The sequence below is a fragment of the Carlito syrichta genome, unplaced genomic scaffold (genome assembly GCF_000164805.1).
Source record: "Carlito syrichta isolate Samal-C Ts95f unplaced genomic scaffold, Tarsius_syrichta-2.0.1 Scaffold147141, whole genome shotgun sequence".
In the NCBI taxonomy this organism is placed as follows: domain Eukaryota; kingdom Metazoa; phylum Chordata; class Mammalia; order Primates; family Tarsiidae; genus Carlito; species Carlito syrichta.
The window spans coordinates 45,865-62,095 of record NW_007091237.1 but is presented as its reverse complement, the minus strand read 5'-3'; the positions used below and the strand labels follow the sequence as shown (position 1 = coordinate 62,095).

Genomic DNA, 16,231 nt, shown 5'->3' with positions numbered 1-16,231 from the left:
TGGCTGGGAGTGGCCACTGCACTCCAGTCTGGGTGACAGACTGAGACTCCAACTCAAAAAGAAAAAAATTAAGTGGACCGTGTACAATTACCATAATACTGTAAGAAAGAGATTGGCAGTAGTGGAAAACTGTCAGGGGGTAGGACACCTCATCAACAAGGGTACATAAATAATGATCATTTGTATACCAAACACTGAATTGTACCCCACAACTATAAAATTTTTTTAAAAAGCATCCAACTCAGGACTAATGTACAGAAACTATTCAAAGAAGGTAACACATCTTCCACTTCTTTCATATAATGTGGTAAACAGCTAACTGCCTGTTAATTTCTTCTTGATGAGCGCTTCTCTAATTCTTAAGACACAGTTCCTTTGTATCTTCAAGAAAGAAGAACATAATGTTATTTTCTTAGTGGTGTGTGTGTGTGTGTGTGTGTGTGTGTGTGTGTGTGTGTGTGTTTAGGTGCATCTATGACAATTTACAACTGCCCATTTGGCAATGGGGATTATAATCCATGTTATCTTTTCAAATGATTAGTAAATTGCATTTCCAAGAAACAATCTTTCTTTTCTTGACTTTTTTTTTTGTTTGCTTATTTATTTATTTTACCAAATTTACCCACCATTGCTTTTATTCAAATACAATAGATTTGGAGCTTAAAATAAGTATTTTATTTATTTATTTATTTATTTATTTTTTGAGTTGGAGTCTCACTCTGTCGCCCAGACTGGAGTGCAGTGACCGCTCCTGGACACTGCAGGCTCGATCTACTGAGCTCCGGCGATCCTTCCGCCTCAGCCTTCCAAGTAGCCGGAATTACAGGCATGCACTACCATGCCTGGCTGATTTTTTGATTTATTGTAGAGATGAGGTCTCGCTGCCCAGGCTGTTCTCGAACCCGCGGTTTCAGGTAATCCACTCACCTCAGCCTCCTAAAGGCGCAGGATTACAGGCTGAGCCACCGAGCCCGGTTAAGTATTTTATTTTTAACTACATGTCAAAGAATTCAGAGTTCATTTATTCGTTTAATCAGATATAGCAATTTTTTTTTTCTCAGCCGTGACTCTTCAATTTGGTATAAAATAATTCCCATTAGACTGATAATATCAGCAGAATATTCTTACATTAAATATTGTTTAGATTCTGTTTTTCTCAAGGACTTGCTTTTAAAAATGAGTTTTCTGTAAATTTTTGGTCATGTATAAATGAAAGTATGGATAATTAATAAATAGTATTTTTCATGCTTCCCAATAGTATTTGATTATTATTTAAATTATTCTATTTGCGGTCAAAATATATGCATTTTCCACTACACTATGATATATACTATATGATATCCCATACGAAAACACTTTTCTAGTTCAGAGCTAGATTTTTTTAAAAAATGTATGATATTGTTGCTCTTCCTCCTTCTTATAATAATAATGTCACTAGTATTTACATCCCCCTACCTTGAGAGCCAGGAATCTCTGAGACATAGATGAAATAGTGCAGCCATCATGGATTGAATGCTTTCTATGTGTTTTTTCATTGAATTTAGTTAGCTATACATTATTACTATCATGTTATCTATTAGAAACTTTATTCCAGAAAGAATAAGTAACTGATATAAAGTCACACAGTATATATGTGGTATTATTGGTATAGGCCCAGGCTTCGGCTCCATAGATTATGGATACTATTGCAGAGATTAAAACTATAGAAGTTTTGTTGCTTCTTATGGTCCTATTATAGCTGCTTTATGGAGAGAGTTGGAGTTTAATAAATACAAGTGATTTACATTCCCATGTGAAAATTTCTAACTGCATCATTCTGAACTCATAGAGATAACTAAATACTGGCAATACCAATAAAAGAAAACTTGCATCCTGAGCTATTTTGATTTCTGTTTACAGAGAAATTGAGTTCATTTAAATTTTCCAGGGAGAAGAATGTTAAATGGAATGCAAAGTTAAAATTTAATTAATATTTAGAATATTACTCTTCTTTTCTGATTATCTTCTCATCACTGTATTACTGTTGGCCATCTGTATCTGTGGGTTTTGCATTTGTGGATTCAACTAACTAAAAGTGAAAATTATTTGGGGAAAAAAAACCAGATAACTGTGTATGTACTGAATTCGTACACACTTTACCTAGTCATTATTTTCTAAACAATGCAGTATCAAATATTTATATAGCATTTACATTGTATTAGGTATTATAAGTAATCTAGAGATGATTTAAAGTATACAGGATATTGTTGACTGTATGAAAATACTATGGCCATTTTATATCAAGACATGTGCATTGGTGGATTTTGGTATCTGATGGGTCCCTGGAACAAATACCCCATGAGTATAGAGGAATGACAGTGTCGATGTTGTCTTTTTCTTCATTAAAAGTCTTAACCAAAAATTAAGTATTGTGTATTATAGAAATATGAATGTCAGATTTTATACCCAGTATTTATATGCAGTTATTTTCTTAATTCTTAACAACTATTAACCTTTTAGCCAAACACATACATAATATATGTGTTTTAGATACCAACAATTAATATCATGCAAAGGCTAATTAATTCAACATCAAAACTAAATTAGAAAACATTGAGACTGGGTTCGGTGGCTCAGCCTATAATCCCAGCACTTTGGGAGGCCGAGGCTAGTGGATTGCTGGAACCTGTGACTTTGAGACCGGCCCGGGTAAGTTGGCGAGACCTCGCCTCTACAATAAATCAAAAATTAGCCGGGCATGGTAGCGCGTGCCTATAGTTCCAGCTATTGGAAGGCTGAGGTGGAAGGATCTCTGGAGCCCCTCAGGTTGAGGCTGCGGTGGCCGGGAGCATGCCATTGCACTCCAGTCTGGGGGAAGGAGTGAGACTCTAACTCAAAAAAAAAAAAGAAAAGAAAAGATTTAAATGATCCTCAAAAGATTCAGTCTTTAATGCTGCCTAGCTATTGAAAATAAACAATGTACATAAATAAAAGTAAGCATAATTCTTGCAAAGCAAAAACTGAGAAATAAGAATCAGTGAGTTGTTTCATCCTAATATATTTAATAATTCATTTTCCAAATATTTTGAAAGTATATTTTATTCCTGTTAAGTACTTCTAGTGAACAAACTGTAACATATTTTCCCATAGTGTTAAAATCTCAAATTCTGGGGTTTTTTTTAGTGAATAACTTTAAATCTCTTCGTAAAATTGGATTAAGTGTTTATCTCAGATTATCCCATTTTTTAAAACTTGACTTTTCCTGTGGTACTAGTATTTATCTAGAAGAAAAACTGGAGAAGAAGAAATAGAGAAAATTATTAACAGTATAAAAATCAAGAATCTTCCGGGTGTTTTTAAATAGCCCATAGAATAATGAAATGGTTTCAAACTCAATATTTTCCCAATATTAAACTTTTTGGAAGAATCTATTATCTTTAACAGGTTGTTTTTATCATAACAATATGTACTTGTTGTTATTATGATTTTATATGCTGAAAAATCTGTTACTTCATTTAATGTATAGGAATAAAATAGTGATTCATTTATTGTTGGGTGTTTTTTTTCCTTTTTAAAAGAATTTTTATTATGAAGATGTGGGGTACAATTCAGGGTTAGATATACAAACATTGATCATGTAGGTACCCTTGTTGATGAGGTAGGCCTCTTCCTCCCTTAGAAGTCTACCCAAACTGCCAAATCCACTTCCCTTCCCTTGATAGTTTCCCACTACTGCCAATCACCTTCTTATAGCATTATAATTTTTCAGGGTCAGCTTATTAGTGAGGACATATGGAACTCTGTTCTTTGTTTCTGTGATAAATTACTGAATATGATCAACTCCAAATCCATTCAAGTTGCCGCACAGTCCATATATTTGTCCTTCTTTATGTCTGCCTAATATTCCATTGTGTGTATGTACCACATTTTTTTTAATCCAGTCCAGTTTTGATGGGCAACACAGTTGGTTCCATGTTTTTGCTATTATGAATAGAGCTGCAATAAATATATGTGTGCAGGTATCTTTTTTGTAGAATAATGTTAGTTTCTCCAGGTATATTCCCAATAGAGGAATTACTGGATCATATGGTAGGTCAATTTCTAGTTCTTTCAGAAATTGCCACACTGTCTTCCAAAGAGGTTGTACTAGTCTGCATTCCCACCAGCAGTGTAGAAACGTTCCATTATCTCCACAGCCTCACTAGCATCTGTTGTTTGTTTTATTAATGATAGCCATTCTTACAGGGGTTAGGTGGTATGTCAATGTGGTTTTAATTTGCATTTCCCCGATGATGAGTGAGGCTGATGACTTCTTCATGTGTCTGTTGGCTGCCTGTATATCTTCTTTTGACAAGTGTCTATTCATGTCTTTTGTCCACTTTTTAAAGAGGCTGTTTGTTTTTTTCCTTTTGGCGTGTTTGAGTTCCTTGTAGATCCTAGAAGTTAGGCCTTTCTCAGATATACAGTTGGCAAATATTTTTTCCCATTCTATGGGCTGTCTCCCTGCTCTCTTGATGGTTTCTTTTGCTTTGCCGAAGCTTGTTAATTTGATGGGGTCCCACTTGTCTATCTTATTTCTTAAGGTATTGGTCTTTAGGGTTGTGAATAGGAATTTGTTGCCAGTTCCAATTTCCATAAGGGTGTCTCCTGCGTTTTCTAAGATTCTTATAGTTTGAGGTTTTATGTTTAACTTTTGTGTATGGTGATAGGTAGGGGTTCTGTTTCAATCTTCTGCATGTGCTCAGCCAGTTTTCCTAGAACCATTTACTGAATAGATTCTCCTCTCCCCAGTGGTTATTGTTAGAGGCTTTGTCAAAGATGAGTTGGTTGAGGAATTGAGGCTTTGCTTTCGGAATTGCTATTCTGTTCCATTGATCTATGTGTCTGTTCTTGTAGCAATACCAGGCTGTTTTGATTACTGTAGCCTTAGAGTAAAGTTTGAAGTCTGGAAGTGTGATACCTCCTGCTTTGTTTCTTTTACTAAGGATTGTTTTGGCTATTCCTGGTCGTTTATATTTCCATATGAATTTCTGTATTGTCATTTCCAGATATGAGAAGAATGGTGTTGGTAACAATGGATATTGTGTTGAATCTGTAGATTGCCTTTGGTAGGATGCAATCTTAACAATGTTGATTCTTTCTATCCATGAGCGTGGAATATTTTTCCATTTGTTTGTGTCTTCTTGGATTTCTTTGAGCAGTGTTTTGTAATTCTCATTGTAATGGTCTTTCACTTCTCTGGTTAGGAAGATGCCAAGGAATTTCATTCTTTTGGTGGCTATTGTAAATGGGATTGTGTTTTTAATTTGGGTCTCTGCCTGCTTGTTGGTGTATAGGAATGCAGCAGTCTTTTGCGCATTTATTTTGTATCCTGAGACGTTGTCAAAGTCCTTTATCAATATAAGCAGGTTTTTGGCAGATTCTCTTGAATTTTCAAGGTATAGGATCATATCATCAACAAAGAGGGATAAATTGACTTCCTCTTTTACTATTTGGATACCCCTGATTTCCTTTTCTTGTCCAATTACCTGAGCTAGGACTTCCAACACAATATTGAACAAGAGTGGTGAGAGTGGGCAGCCTTGTCTTACTCCAGTTTTCAGGGTAAATGTTTCTAGTTTCTGTCTATTTAGCAATAGGTTAGTTGTGGATTTGTCATAGATAGCACTTACTATTTTGAGGTATGTTCCTTCTTTACCTAGGTGTTTGAGGGTCTTTATCAAGAAGGGATGCTGAATTTTATCAAAAGCTTTTCTGCATCTAATGAGATAATTATGTGGTTCTTGTTTTTACATCTGTTGATGTATTTAATTGCATTTATTGTCTTGCGAATGTAGAACCAACCCTGCATCCTGTGGATGAAGCCTACTTGGTTATGGTGGAAGATTTTTGAGATGCATTTTTGCATCCAATTTGCTAGAATCTTGTTGAGGATTTTTGCATCTATGTTCATAGAGGATATTGGCCTGTAGTTCTCTTTTTCTGTTGGATATTTACCTGGTTTGTGAATCAGTGTGATGTAAGTTTCGTAAAATAATTTGGGGAGAATTCCATCTTTCTCAATTGCCTGGAACACTTTCAATAGGATTAGTATCATCTCCTCCATGTACCTTTTGTAGAATTCTACTGGAAAACCATCTGATCCAGGGCTTTTTTTTTTTTTTTTTTTTTTTGTAGGTAGTTTTCGTATGACAAAATCAATTTCTTGGGTTGTTATTGGTCTATTTAGTGTCTCAATGACTTCTTGTTTCAACCTGGGGAGGTTGTGTGATGTCAGAAAGTCCTCCATTTCATCTAGGTTATCAAGTTTGTTTCCATATAGGTGTACATAGTAATCTCTGATAATCCTTTATATTTCTTCGGGATCAGTTGTGATTTGATCTTTTGTATTTCTGATTGTTTTTATTTAGGCTTTTTCTTTCTTTTTCTTGGTCATTCTGGCTAGGGGCCCATCAATCTTGCTAATTCTTTCAACGAACCAGCTTTTTGTTTTGTTGATGTTTTCTATGATATTTTTGTCTTCCATGTCCCATATTTGGGTTCTTATTTTTGTGATTTTGATTCTTCTTCAAAAGTTCGGGTTTTGGTGATCTTCTCTTTCTAGCTCCCTTAGGTGATTTGTTAGGCTCTCCACTTGTGATCTTTCCATTTTCTTGATGTGTGCTTGTAGAGATATAAATTCCCCTCCGAGAACTGATTTCATGGCACCCCAGCGGTTTTGGTAAGATGTTTCTTCATTTTCATTTGTTTCTAGGAATCTTTCCATTTATTCTCTTATTTCAGTGTTGACCCAGTCATTGTTCAGCATCATGCTGTTTAGTGTCCATGTCTTTGTGGGCTTTGGGGAAATGTTGTTGGTTTTGATATTTATTTTTATTCCACTGTGGTCTGAGAATGTCCATGGCAAGATTTCAATCTTATGGAATTTGTTTATGCTTGATTTATGTCCAATGATATGATCAATCTTGGAGTATGTTCCATGTGGTGATGAGTAGAATGTGCACTCTGTGGTTGTTGGGTGGAATAATCTGTAGGTATCTACTAAGTCCATTTGGTCAAGTGTCAAATTTAGGTTCTGGATCTCCTTGTTGATTTTTTGCCTTGATGATCTATCTATGGTTGTCAGTAGGATATTCAAGTCCCCTGCTATAATAGTGTTATAGTGAATATTTTTTCTAGTTTATTTAGTACTTGCTTTATAAATGCTGGTGCTGCTCTGTTGGGTGCATATATTTTTAGGATGGATATTTCTTGTTAATGGATTGAACCTTTGATCATTATGTGTGTCCTTTTGTATCTTTTTAAATTTTTGATAGCTTAAAGGTTGTTTTGTCTGATATTAAGATTGCAACTCTTGCCTTCTTTTGTGATCCATTTGCCTGGAATCTCGTTTTTCTTCCTTTAACTTTGAGTCTGTGTGCAGCCCTTGTAGTGAGATTAGTTTCCTGGATGCAGCAAATAATTGGGTCATGGTTTCTTATTCAGTCCACCATTCTGTGTCTTTTCAGTGGTGTATTTAGTCCATTCACATTCGGGCTGATTATTGAAATGTGAATGCTTATCCATGTCATAAGATTCTTATAAAGTTTTTTCTTTGCTTGTTTTCTTTTGGCTTTGGGGTTAATGCATGCATTTGTTTACAAGTTTCTTGTTGCGCTGTATTCTCTGTTGACTCTGTGCTCTGTTGTTCTCTTGGGAAGTCTGTGGTTATTCTTTTTTTCTTTCTTCTTTGCTTAATACCTTTTTAAGTGTCTCCTGTAGAGCTGATCTGGAAGTTGCATAATCTCTCAGAGATTGGATGTCTGGGAAGAATTTCAGTTCTTCATGATTGATGAAACTGAGCTTGACTGGATAGGAAATTCTTGGTTAAAAATGCTTTTCATTGAGGACTTTGAATATAGGGGTCCGGTCCCTTCTTGCTTGTAGTGTTTCTGTCCATAGGTCTGCTGCTATTCTGATTGGTTTTCCCTGGTAGGTAGTCTTGACCTTTCTCTCTTGTTGCCTTTAGTATTTTTTCTTTTGTGCCTACTTTGTGTAGGTAAATTACTATGTGTCTATGGGTTGGTCTTCTCATTTGATATCTTGTTGGGTTCTCTGTATCTCTTGTGCTTGGCTGATCACATCTCTGGTGAGATGGTGAAAGTGTTCTTGGATTGCCTCCTGAAATATTTGTTCCAAGTTGTTCTTGTTTTCCCTTTCTTCTTCTGGGATACCAATCAGGCATAAGTTCGGCCTCTTGGTATAATTGCACATCTCTTGTAGGCTTTGTGCTTTCTTTCTGAATTTTCTTTCTATGTTTTTTTTACAGATGAGGTTAATTCCATGTTCTGATTTTCAAGTTCTGAGATTCTTTCTTCAGCTAGATTAATTCTGCTTTCCATGCTTGTCATCTTGTTATTTATTTCCTGGATGAAATTTTTTATTGTCAAAATCTCTGTTATAAGTTCATTCCTTGTTACATCTTGTCTTTCTTGAGTCTTAGTCACTCTTTCCAACCATTCCCTAATCCCTGTTGTATTCTGGGGCTAGTCATAGTGATTTCCATTGTTTGGGCACCAAGGTCTGATTTCTCAGGAGTTTTGTCTTTGGTAGACTTGGAATTGCCTGAGGTCTTCCTTTGGCTTTTCCTCATTTGTGACAGATCTCTTGTTTTTTTCTTTAGTTCTGTTATTCAGTGTCAGCGGGAAAGGCTTTCTCTTCTACTCAGTCCTCTCTTCTTCCCTGATCCAGGCTCTGGATTTGTTTCATTTTGAAATAGGATGGTGAACGAGAAACTTTGCTGTCTCTTGCAGTTTTTGAAATCTGAGTAAAATGGGAGATGGGATGCTAGGAGTCAGATGCAACTTGCAAATTAAAATGTTCACTTATTTTGGTATGTGTTCCCTGAGATCCATCCACTCCCCACCACCACTCTATATGATGATGCAAAGCTGAAACCAACCCATGCTACAAAACAATCTGGAATAACAACAAAGCAAAACAAAACAAATCACAACAACAACAACAACAAAACCCAAGAAAATTGAACACACACACACATGCCTAGTACAAAGTGAATAGAGAAGAATGACAAAAAGACCAAAGGGGGGGGAATAAGATAAGAGACAAAGGAAAAAATAAATAAGGGGATTCAGTTGGAACCCTCACACATATATTGACACACCCCTTAAACTATAAAAAGTGAATATTAAAAAACCCCAAGAAGAATAAAAGAGCAGAAACCAGCAACAAAATCAAAAGATGAACACTCAATTATTCACGTACACACATAAACAGAGAATGACAAATAAAAGAAGAAAGAAATGGAAGAAAGAAAAAAAAATTTTGGCTGGGGATGCAGATCAAAGCCTCACATACACATTCATGCACAAAGGAGAAATATTTTTAAAATAGATGAACTAACAAATAGAAAATTTTTGAAATAAAAAATAATTGAAAATTTAAAGAACAAAACAGAACACACACACACACACAAACACAAACCTGTCCTCTTGTGGCAGGCTCTGTAATTGTTCCTTTAATCAGATCTCTCCTGCAGAGCCACCTCTTTCACTCTCTCCTGAAGGAAAGAGGCAGAGAAGGAGGAGGGGCAATGGAGGTAGGTGGGGCGGCACTCCTCCCTGCCCACTCTTGTATGGTCAGGGAGATCTCTCATGGGGGGTACAGGATAGTCTCTTCCCCAGGTCTGTACTCTCACAAGTTGCCCCAGCCAGGCCTATCCTGAAATTGGGTTCTCCCAATTTCAGATGTCCAGGCTCCATCTGGGTTTGTCTCTCTCAATCGTGGCCCAGCCGTGTGTGTCTGACATTCAAAGGATTGCTGGGGAGAAACGGGTTTCGGTCAGCCCCACACTCACCACTGATCACTATGGAGTTCTGCCACGTCCTATTCTGGCCACACCCTTTGTCCCATGGCTGGATCAGTGTAGGGGGCGGGGCACCTGGAACTCAGTATTCCTCTGGTCCCTCTGAGATTTGCACTCTCAGGATATTTCCTCTGGACCACAATCCAGCCCTGAGTAATTGATCTGCCATTCACAGAGATCAGATCTCTGGACTCCATCTGCAGCCCCTTCCAGCACCTTGTTAGGTGCTGAAGCGTTGAGGCAAAACCTGGAGCAGTCTCTCTCCTACTTCAATGATGAGGGAATGCCTGGGGCAATAGTTTGTTCTTGCCACTTAGGCAACAAGTTGGAGGCTGTGTGACTTACCTCCAGAGATTCTTGCAGCCTGACCTGTCAGCTGCCATCTTGATTCATTTTATTTAAGTGGAAATCTGGGTGTAGGGAAGTGGTAGCAATGACAATCTAACTTAACATTCATTGTACACCTACTGTACAGAAGTTCTAAAGCTTCTAGAATTAATTTATCAGTAAAACATACACAAAAATAGTCTTAAAGAAAAAAACAGTATAAATAATTTTGTTTTCTTCAAAGTGAAGAATGACTTCAATCTCTTGTTACCATCATATAACAAATGTAAATACAGTATTTCAAGCATTTAAAAAATTCTCTGCAATAGGATTGTTCGAAGAATCTATAAATCATTTACAAACATTATGGTGCAATTTTTAAAACTATTTAACGTGTTAGCCTATATAGGACATATAAAAATAGGAAAAACACTGTCCTTACCATTAAGGTTTTGGTGACGGTCTAGTCTAGTATATATTTTCTAATCACACTCAACTCTTATATTTTCAGTATAGTGAATATAAATATTTACCAGCAATAGCTAGAAAAATGGTTGGTTTGAGAGCATTCCAGATGAAGGGAATATCAGGAACAGGGGCCAGCAGACAGTGACAGGAGTAGTGGTGAGCAAAATTGTGTTTCTGACTCAAGGAACACAGCCAAAAAGAGTGTGACCAATGTGTGATCCAATAATTGCAGTACATTTTGATAAGTTCCACATTAAAGGCATGTCCATGCAAATAGATTTAGAAAAGGGCTTTACCATATTTGTACACAAACTTTGCATTTTATCTTAACTGCTCTAATTCCTTTCTTTTAATTCAACTTAGAGCTTCTCAACTTTATCACTATTTGGGGCTGAATAACTTTTTGTTTGGATGAGGCGCAGTTCTGCTCATCACTGAATGCTTCCAGCATCACTGGTCTCTACCCACTAAATCCAGTGACACCACCTCCCCTCATCCTCGCAGTTGTGACTACTAAAAATATGGAGTTGCAGAATTGATCACAGTAGAGAACACTGTTTTAACTCCTTGGATTTTTATTCAGTAAGGTTTTCCTTGAGAATCCAGTCATGTAGATAAAATATATAGATTCATCTTGAGAGTAATAGGTGCTCCCCAAGAAGAGAAAACTAAAAGCACATATTGATTATTAAAAGTAATAGAAGGAAAAAAACTAAACTAAATTTGGTCTTGAAAAACATAGAGTCAAATTGAAGTTAATGGTATTTTGAACATCTTTTATTCTTCCGAACTCCTTCTACTATGTCTAAAATAGAACAGAAGTACCTTTTAAGGAGATGATTATATTGAGTCTTACTTTCTTTTCTGAGCTTGACTGCTTAGAAGTTCTATTTTCTCTTTCTTTAAACTAATAAATCTCAGGAAGTTATCTCACATTTCCTCATCTTAGGGGTCACTTTTGGAACTTTTGGCTTAATAAAGCCAAAGGTACTGGCCAAATGAAAGGTCATTCCATACAAAATTGCAGAAAAAATATTAATAAAGACAAAAAATGAGGCACTGATCCCCAAAGCTCACAAATATAATCTCTTAACCAAAATATTTGCCAAATAAATCTTCCCTAGTTTGTAATTTCCCTAATTCTTGTGATTCTCCTTTCAATGCATGAAATGTTTGGACGAACCAGAAGAGAGACAGAAGGAGGATATCAGGATATTAAGCACTGGTGCTGTTCCTCTCACAATATTTCCCTATTTTATCAATACTGCTCACTCTTTTTTGTCTTCTTTCCCCTTTGTTAGGTATTTTATATCTACCTTAAGTTAAGGACACAACACTGAAAAAATATCTTGCAAATAGGGAGATAATTTTTTAAAAAAGGACTCCCTTAAAAATACTTAAATCAGAGTCGCTTCCAAGTTTCTGCCTTGAAATAATCAAAACCAAGATTTGGTGGAGGAATATGATATAGTTCTTAGTAAAAAAGTGTTTGAACTGAGGAAATGGATAGTGTCATGCACATTGTATGCTAATAAATACAAAATATAAATGGGTGCATTTCTAGTGATTTAACTATAAGTATATGCTTGCTTTTTTCTTTTTACTGGCCAACATTTATTTTACATTTATTGATTAGACACACTGCAATTTCCTTGTAATTTTCTCATTGACTTCTCAAGTGAATAGGAATAATCTGGTGTTTTTGACAAAAACTAGGACAATCCAGATACTGCCTCCCCAGGATATGATTCTTAAGCTTAGTGGAATAAAAATTAGGGTAATAAAAGCAGAAAAACAAACAAAGTTTGCTGAGTTATTTCATCTTCAGTTATCTGCAAGAAAATTTTGATCATCTTCGGCTGCCAACCCTCTGGAACTTCCTGGTTATTTTGTGATACAAAAAATGATTCTCTGTACTTCACTCCAATTCAGTGAACCCACTTTTATTCTTCTCAGAGTTATTTTTTGTTCCAGTTAATTACAATCAGATGTTTACAACCAATGAAACCTATCTGACTGAGTTAATGTCAACTTTTATTTTTTCAATAAGAATTAAGATAATTAGCTAGAATAATATCTGGGGGATGGGGGAATGAGAAAGGCTATTGGGGAAACTACCAACAAACAAATGCATTATAGTAGTAATAGATGTACAAAATACAATTTCTATCTTTAAGAACTTTAATAGCTAATAGAAATGAAACAGGTTTATAATTAAATACAGTGAAAAATAGATTGTGAAAAGGTGTTTTACAAAGAGAAACATTTTTACTGTTTTACAGAGTTTCAAAGAAGGGATACCTAACACTTATCTAAAATTTTCAGGGAGAAGGAAAAGAAAAAATAAATTTCAATAGTCTATTTATATTATAGAAAATAAAAATGAATTAATTATATTCTAAAATCTAAGTCACAAACAATAAAAACACCTGTTTCACAGTTTCATATTTATGTTTATTTGTTATGATAAATAATCCCACATAACTAGATATATAGCAAATGCCATAAATTCCAAAATTCATGATGTAGCATGAGTTTATAAATCACATTATAGTTGTTTCTCTTGTGCAAAACATGCAAGATTTTGGTTTTTTAAAATAAATTTAGAAAAATCTAAGCAATGTTTTTGGGTAGATAATGTTTAATCACACAGGCAAGATACCAAGAGACTTGAGTATATGGGCAGGTCAAGAGAAAAATGAAACAAAATATTTAATATGTACTTATTTACTTGCTTATGAAGCTGATATGTAGGATCGGTGACCGACCAGTTATGAAGTTGGGGTTAAGAGGTACAGAAATAAATCATAATACATTTGCAAAATTGTTGTTTATTGCAAATTTTATTACATTGTATATGCTTCCCCCCATTTAATGAAGACGAATTACGTCACTAGTTAATATTTTTGAGACCCCTGTCATATTAAGAGTTCCAAAGAGGAACAGGATTTTTGAATTTATATATTGCTGTATATTAGAAAGTAAGCTATTGGAAAGGTGATATTGTTTAGAATTACTCTTTTTTAAAATATTAGATTTAGAGCTGTTAGCTGTTTTGATTCCAGAGATAAAAAGTGGACTGCTACTAAGACACACATGGGTTTCATTTTTGCATGAACTCCAATTGGTGGTTGCTGACTAGGGTACAAACAAGAGCACATTCACTGTAGGATAGAGAAGCATAATCTGCTATTAGCCCTACTTCCCTGCTGATACCTTTCTCTGTTGACCTAGTATATTTTTCCTCTTGATTGTAGATCTTCAGTTTAAGGAAGGTGGGAAAGATACAAATAAGAGGAAAACTAAATGATTAGCAGCAGGATAGTGTCAAAACCTCGGGGTTAACCATTTTTTTCTTTCTGACCTATCCCTGGGCAAGCAAAAAACAGCCTATTTCTAAGTTCTTACTAAGACAAGGCAAGTTATTCATTCATTTATTCAACAACACAGATGTACTATATAACTGTAATGTGGTTTGTGCTTGTAGGCTAGTGCTAATTAGTTAAAGTTGGAGACAGGGTATTAAGTGCAGTTAAAACACCAAAATGAGGGCATTCTTGATAAATAGCGTGTAGATTGATAGTCATATATTTGTTCATAAACAAAATGCATAGTAAAAGTTAACATTACATTTGATATTTATTTGTATCTATCTTTACAGATGAAAAACCACTAATTTTCAATTTTATTTGATTTACAAGTTATTTTATACATTAAATTCCTTTTAAAAGGTTATTATTGGACTAGTGACAAGTGTAACAGTGTCAGTAAAGGTGTAATTATTTTAGGAAAGTTCTAGCATGTGATAATAACATGCATTCTTTATGGTTTATTTATTGTGATTTAAATGGCAAAGTGCAGCATTTGAGTTGTATGATAATAGTACAGCTACAGTTTTTCAATAATGTTACACTCTAACATTGATAGTCAGCAATGCATGATAAAAATTTTTTGCCAAAGTCATTGTTACTTTTAGTCTCAACATCAAAATGTTATAGTACACTTTTTTTTTTTTTTGAGTTGGAGTCACTGTCACCCAGACTGGAGTGCAGTGGCCGCCGCTCCCAGCCACCGCAGCCTCGACCTGCTGGGCTCCGGCCATCCTTCCACTCAGCCTTCCAAGTAGCTGGAACTATAGGCGTGCGCTACCACGCCCGGCTAATTTTTTAAAAATTTATTGTAGAGATGAGGTCTTTCCAAGTTGCCCAGGCGGATCTCGAACCCACAGGCTCAGGCAGTCCACTCACCTCAGCCTCCCAAGGCACAGGATTACAGACTGGGCCACCAAGCCCAGCACTATAGTACACTTTGAAGTTAAAGAAATATCATCGCTGAGTTTATACTTAAAAGTAAAAATACATATATTATTTTATTTTATAAGGAGTTTATATGTTTATGTCACTTTGATGTTAACTGATAATGTGTGTGAAGTGTTTGTGAACATGAACTGCTGTTTTTTTCATTAAAATTAGCAGAACACAAAATGTTAGTGCCAAATTAAATTAAGCGAAATGACTTACCACAACAATATCATTAAAAGAAATAGCGGCAATTTAACATTATTACACCAGAAGCATTATTACAATGTCTTCTGACTTTTGGTAATTGAGCATGCCATCTAGGAATGACTTTCTGATTTAAGTTTTCTTCTTTGTTTCAAAAAGTACAATAAGTATTTACTTCAGTGCATTTTTTTCCCTGATGAATAACCACCAATAAAACATGGTATTATTTCTTGTCTTCCAGGTAATACAGCTAAAGTATACATTGAAATACAGGATGAAAATGATCATCCCCCCGTGTTTCAGAAGAAATTCTACATTGGCGGTGTATCTGAAGATGCTAGAATGTTTGCCTCTGTGTTAAGAGTGAAGGTATGAGAAAATTTGTTAAGATACAGATCTAAAGTCAAAGCGAAGATCTCAGGTTTTGCCAATAAATTTTAACACTGTAGTTTGCATTAACTGCATATTTATTCATGTTGTATAAGCAAAAACCTACATGTTGGAAATATATGAGTTTAATTATCCAAACTAAATGCAGCTTATATATGAGGTGAACCCTAAGCAACATTTTAAAATGTTTTATTTATACTATAAAAATAGGAACAAATACTTAATATATTTTACGTTGAATAAGGTGTTAATGTGCATATGTTTTCCCACTAGGCTTTTATAACTCCAATAATTTAATTCAGAATAACTAAAAAGAGTTTCAAAATGAAATTTTGACAAGTATAAAAATACTAGTCCTAATAGAAGAAGTAATGTAATAAATTATGGAATAATATTTTTCTGCAATAAGTTTTTTATTTTATTTTAAATGCTGGTTAAATAAATGTAAAAAGTAACAGTACTAGTTTTAGTATTTTATGAAGACTTAGGGAAAACTAGATATATCAGAAAATTTTGGCTAACCTGCTTAGAATTTTTTAAAATGCAGTAGCTAAGACTAAAGTTGATCATTTTTATTTTTCTTTAATTAGCTATTATCAAATATGTTTAAAAATATTTAAAAATGATTTGCACTATAAATAGTTGCAATAGTTTTATTACTAAAAATCAAATTTAAAAATATTACATTTTGCTGAGA

At 34.9% G+C, this 16,231-nt stretch overlaps 1 protein-coding gene across 1 annotated transcript in view; it reads left to right on the top strand.

The window, feature by feature from the left end:
• Positions 1-15,513, top strand: part of PCDH15 (protocadherin related 15) — a gene marked incomplete at its 3' end in the record, with an annotated part of 280,202 nt that extends 264,689 nt beyond the window's left edge. The window contains exon 19 of the mRNA XM_008050461.2: positions 15,386-15,513. Within this exon, the coding sequence (XP_008048652.2) occupies positions 15,386-15,513 (128 nt within the window). The remainder of the gene's footprint in view (positions 1-15,385) is intronic.
• Between the last annotated feature and the right edge of the window lie 718 nt (positions 15,514-16,231).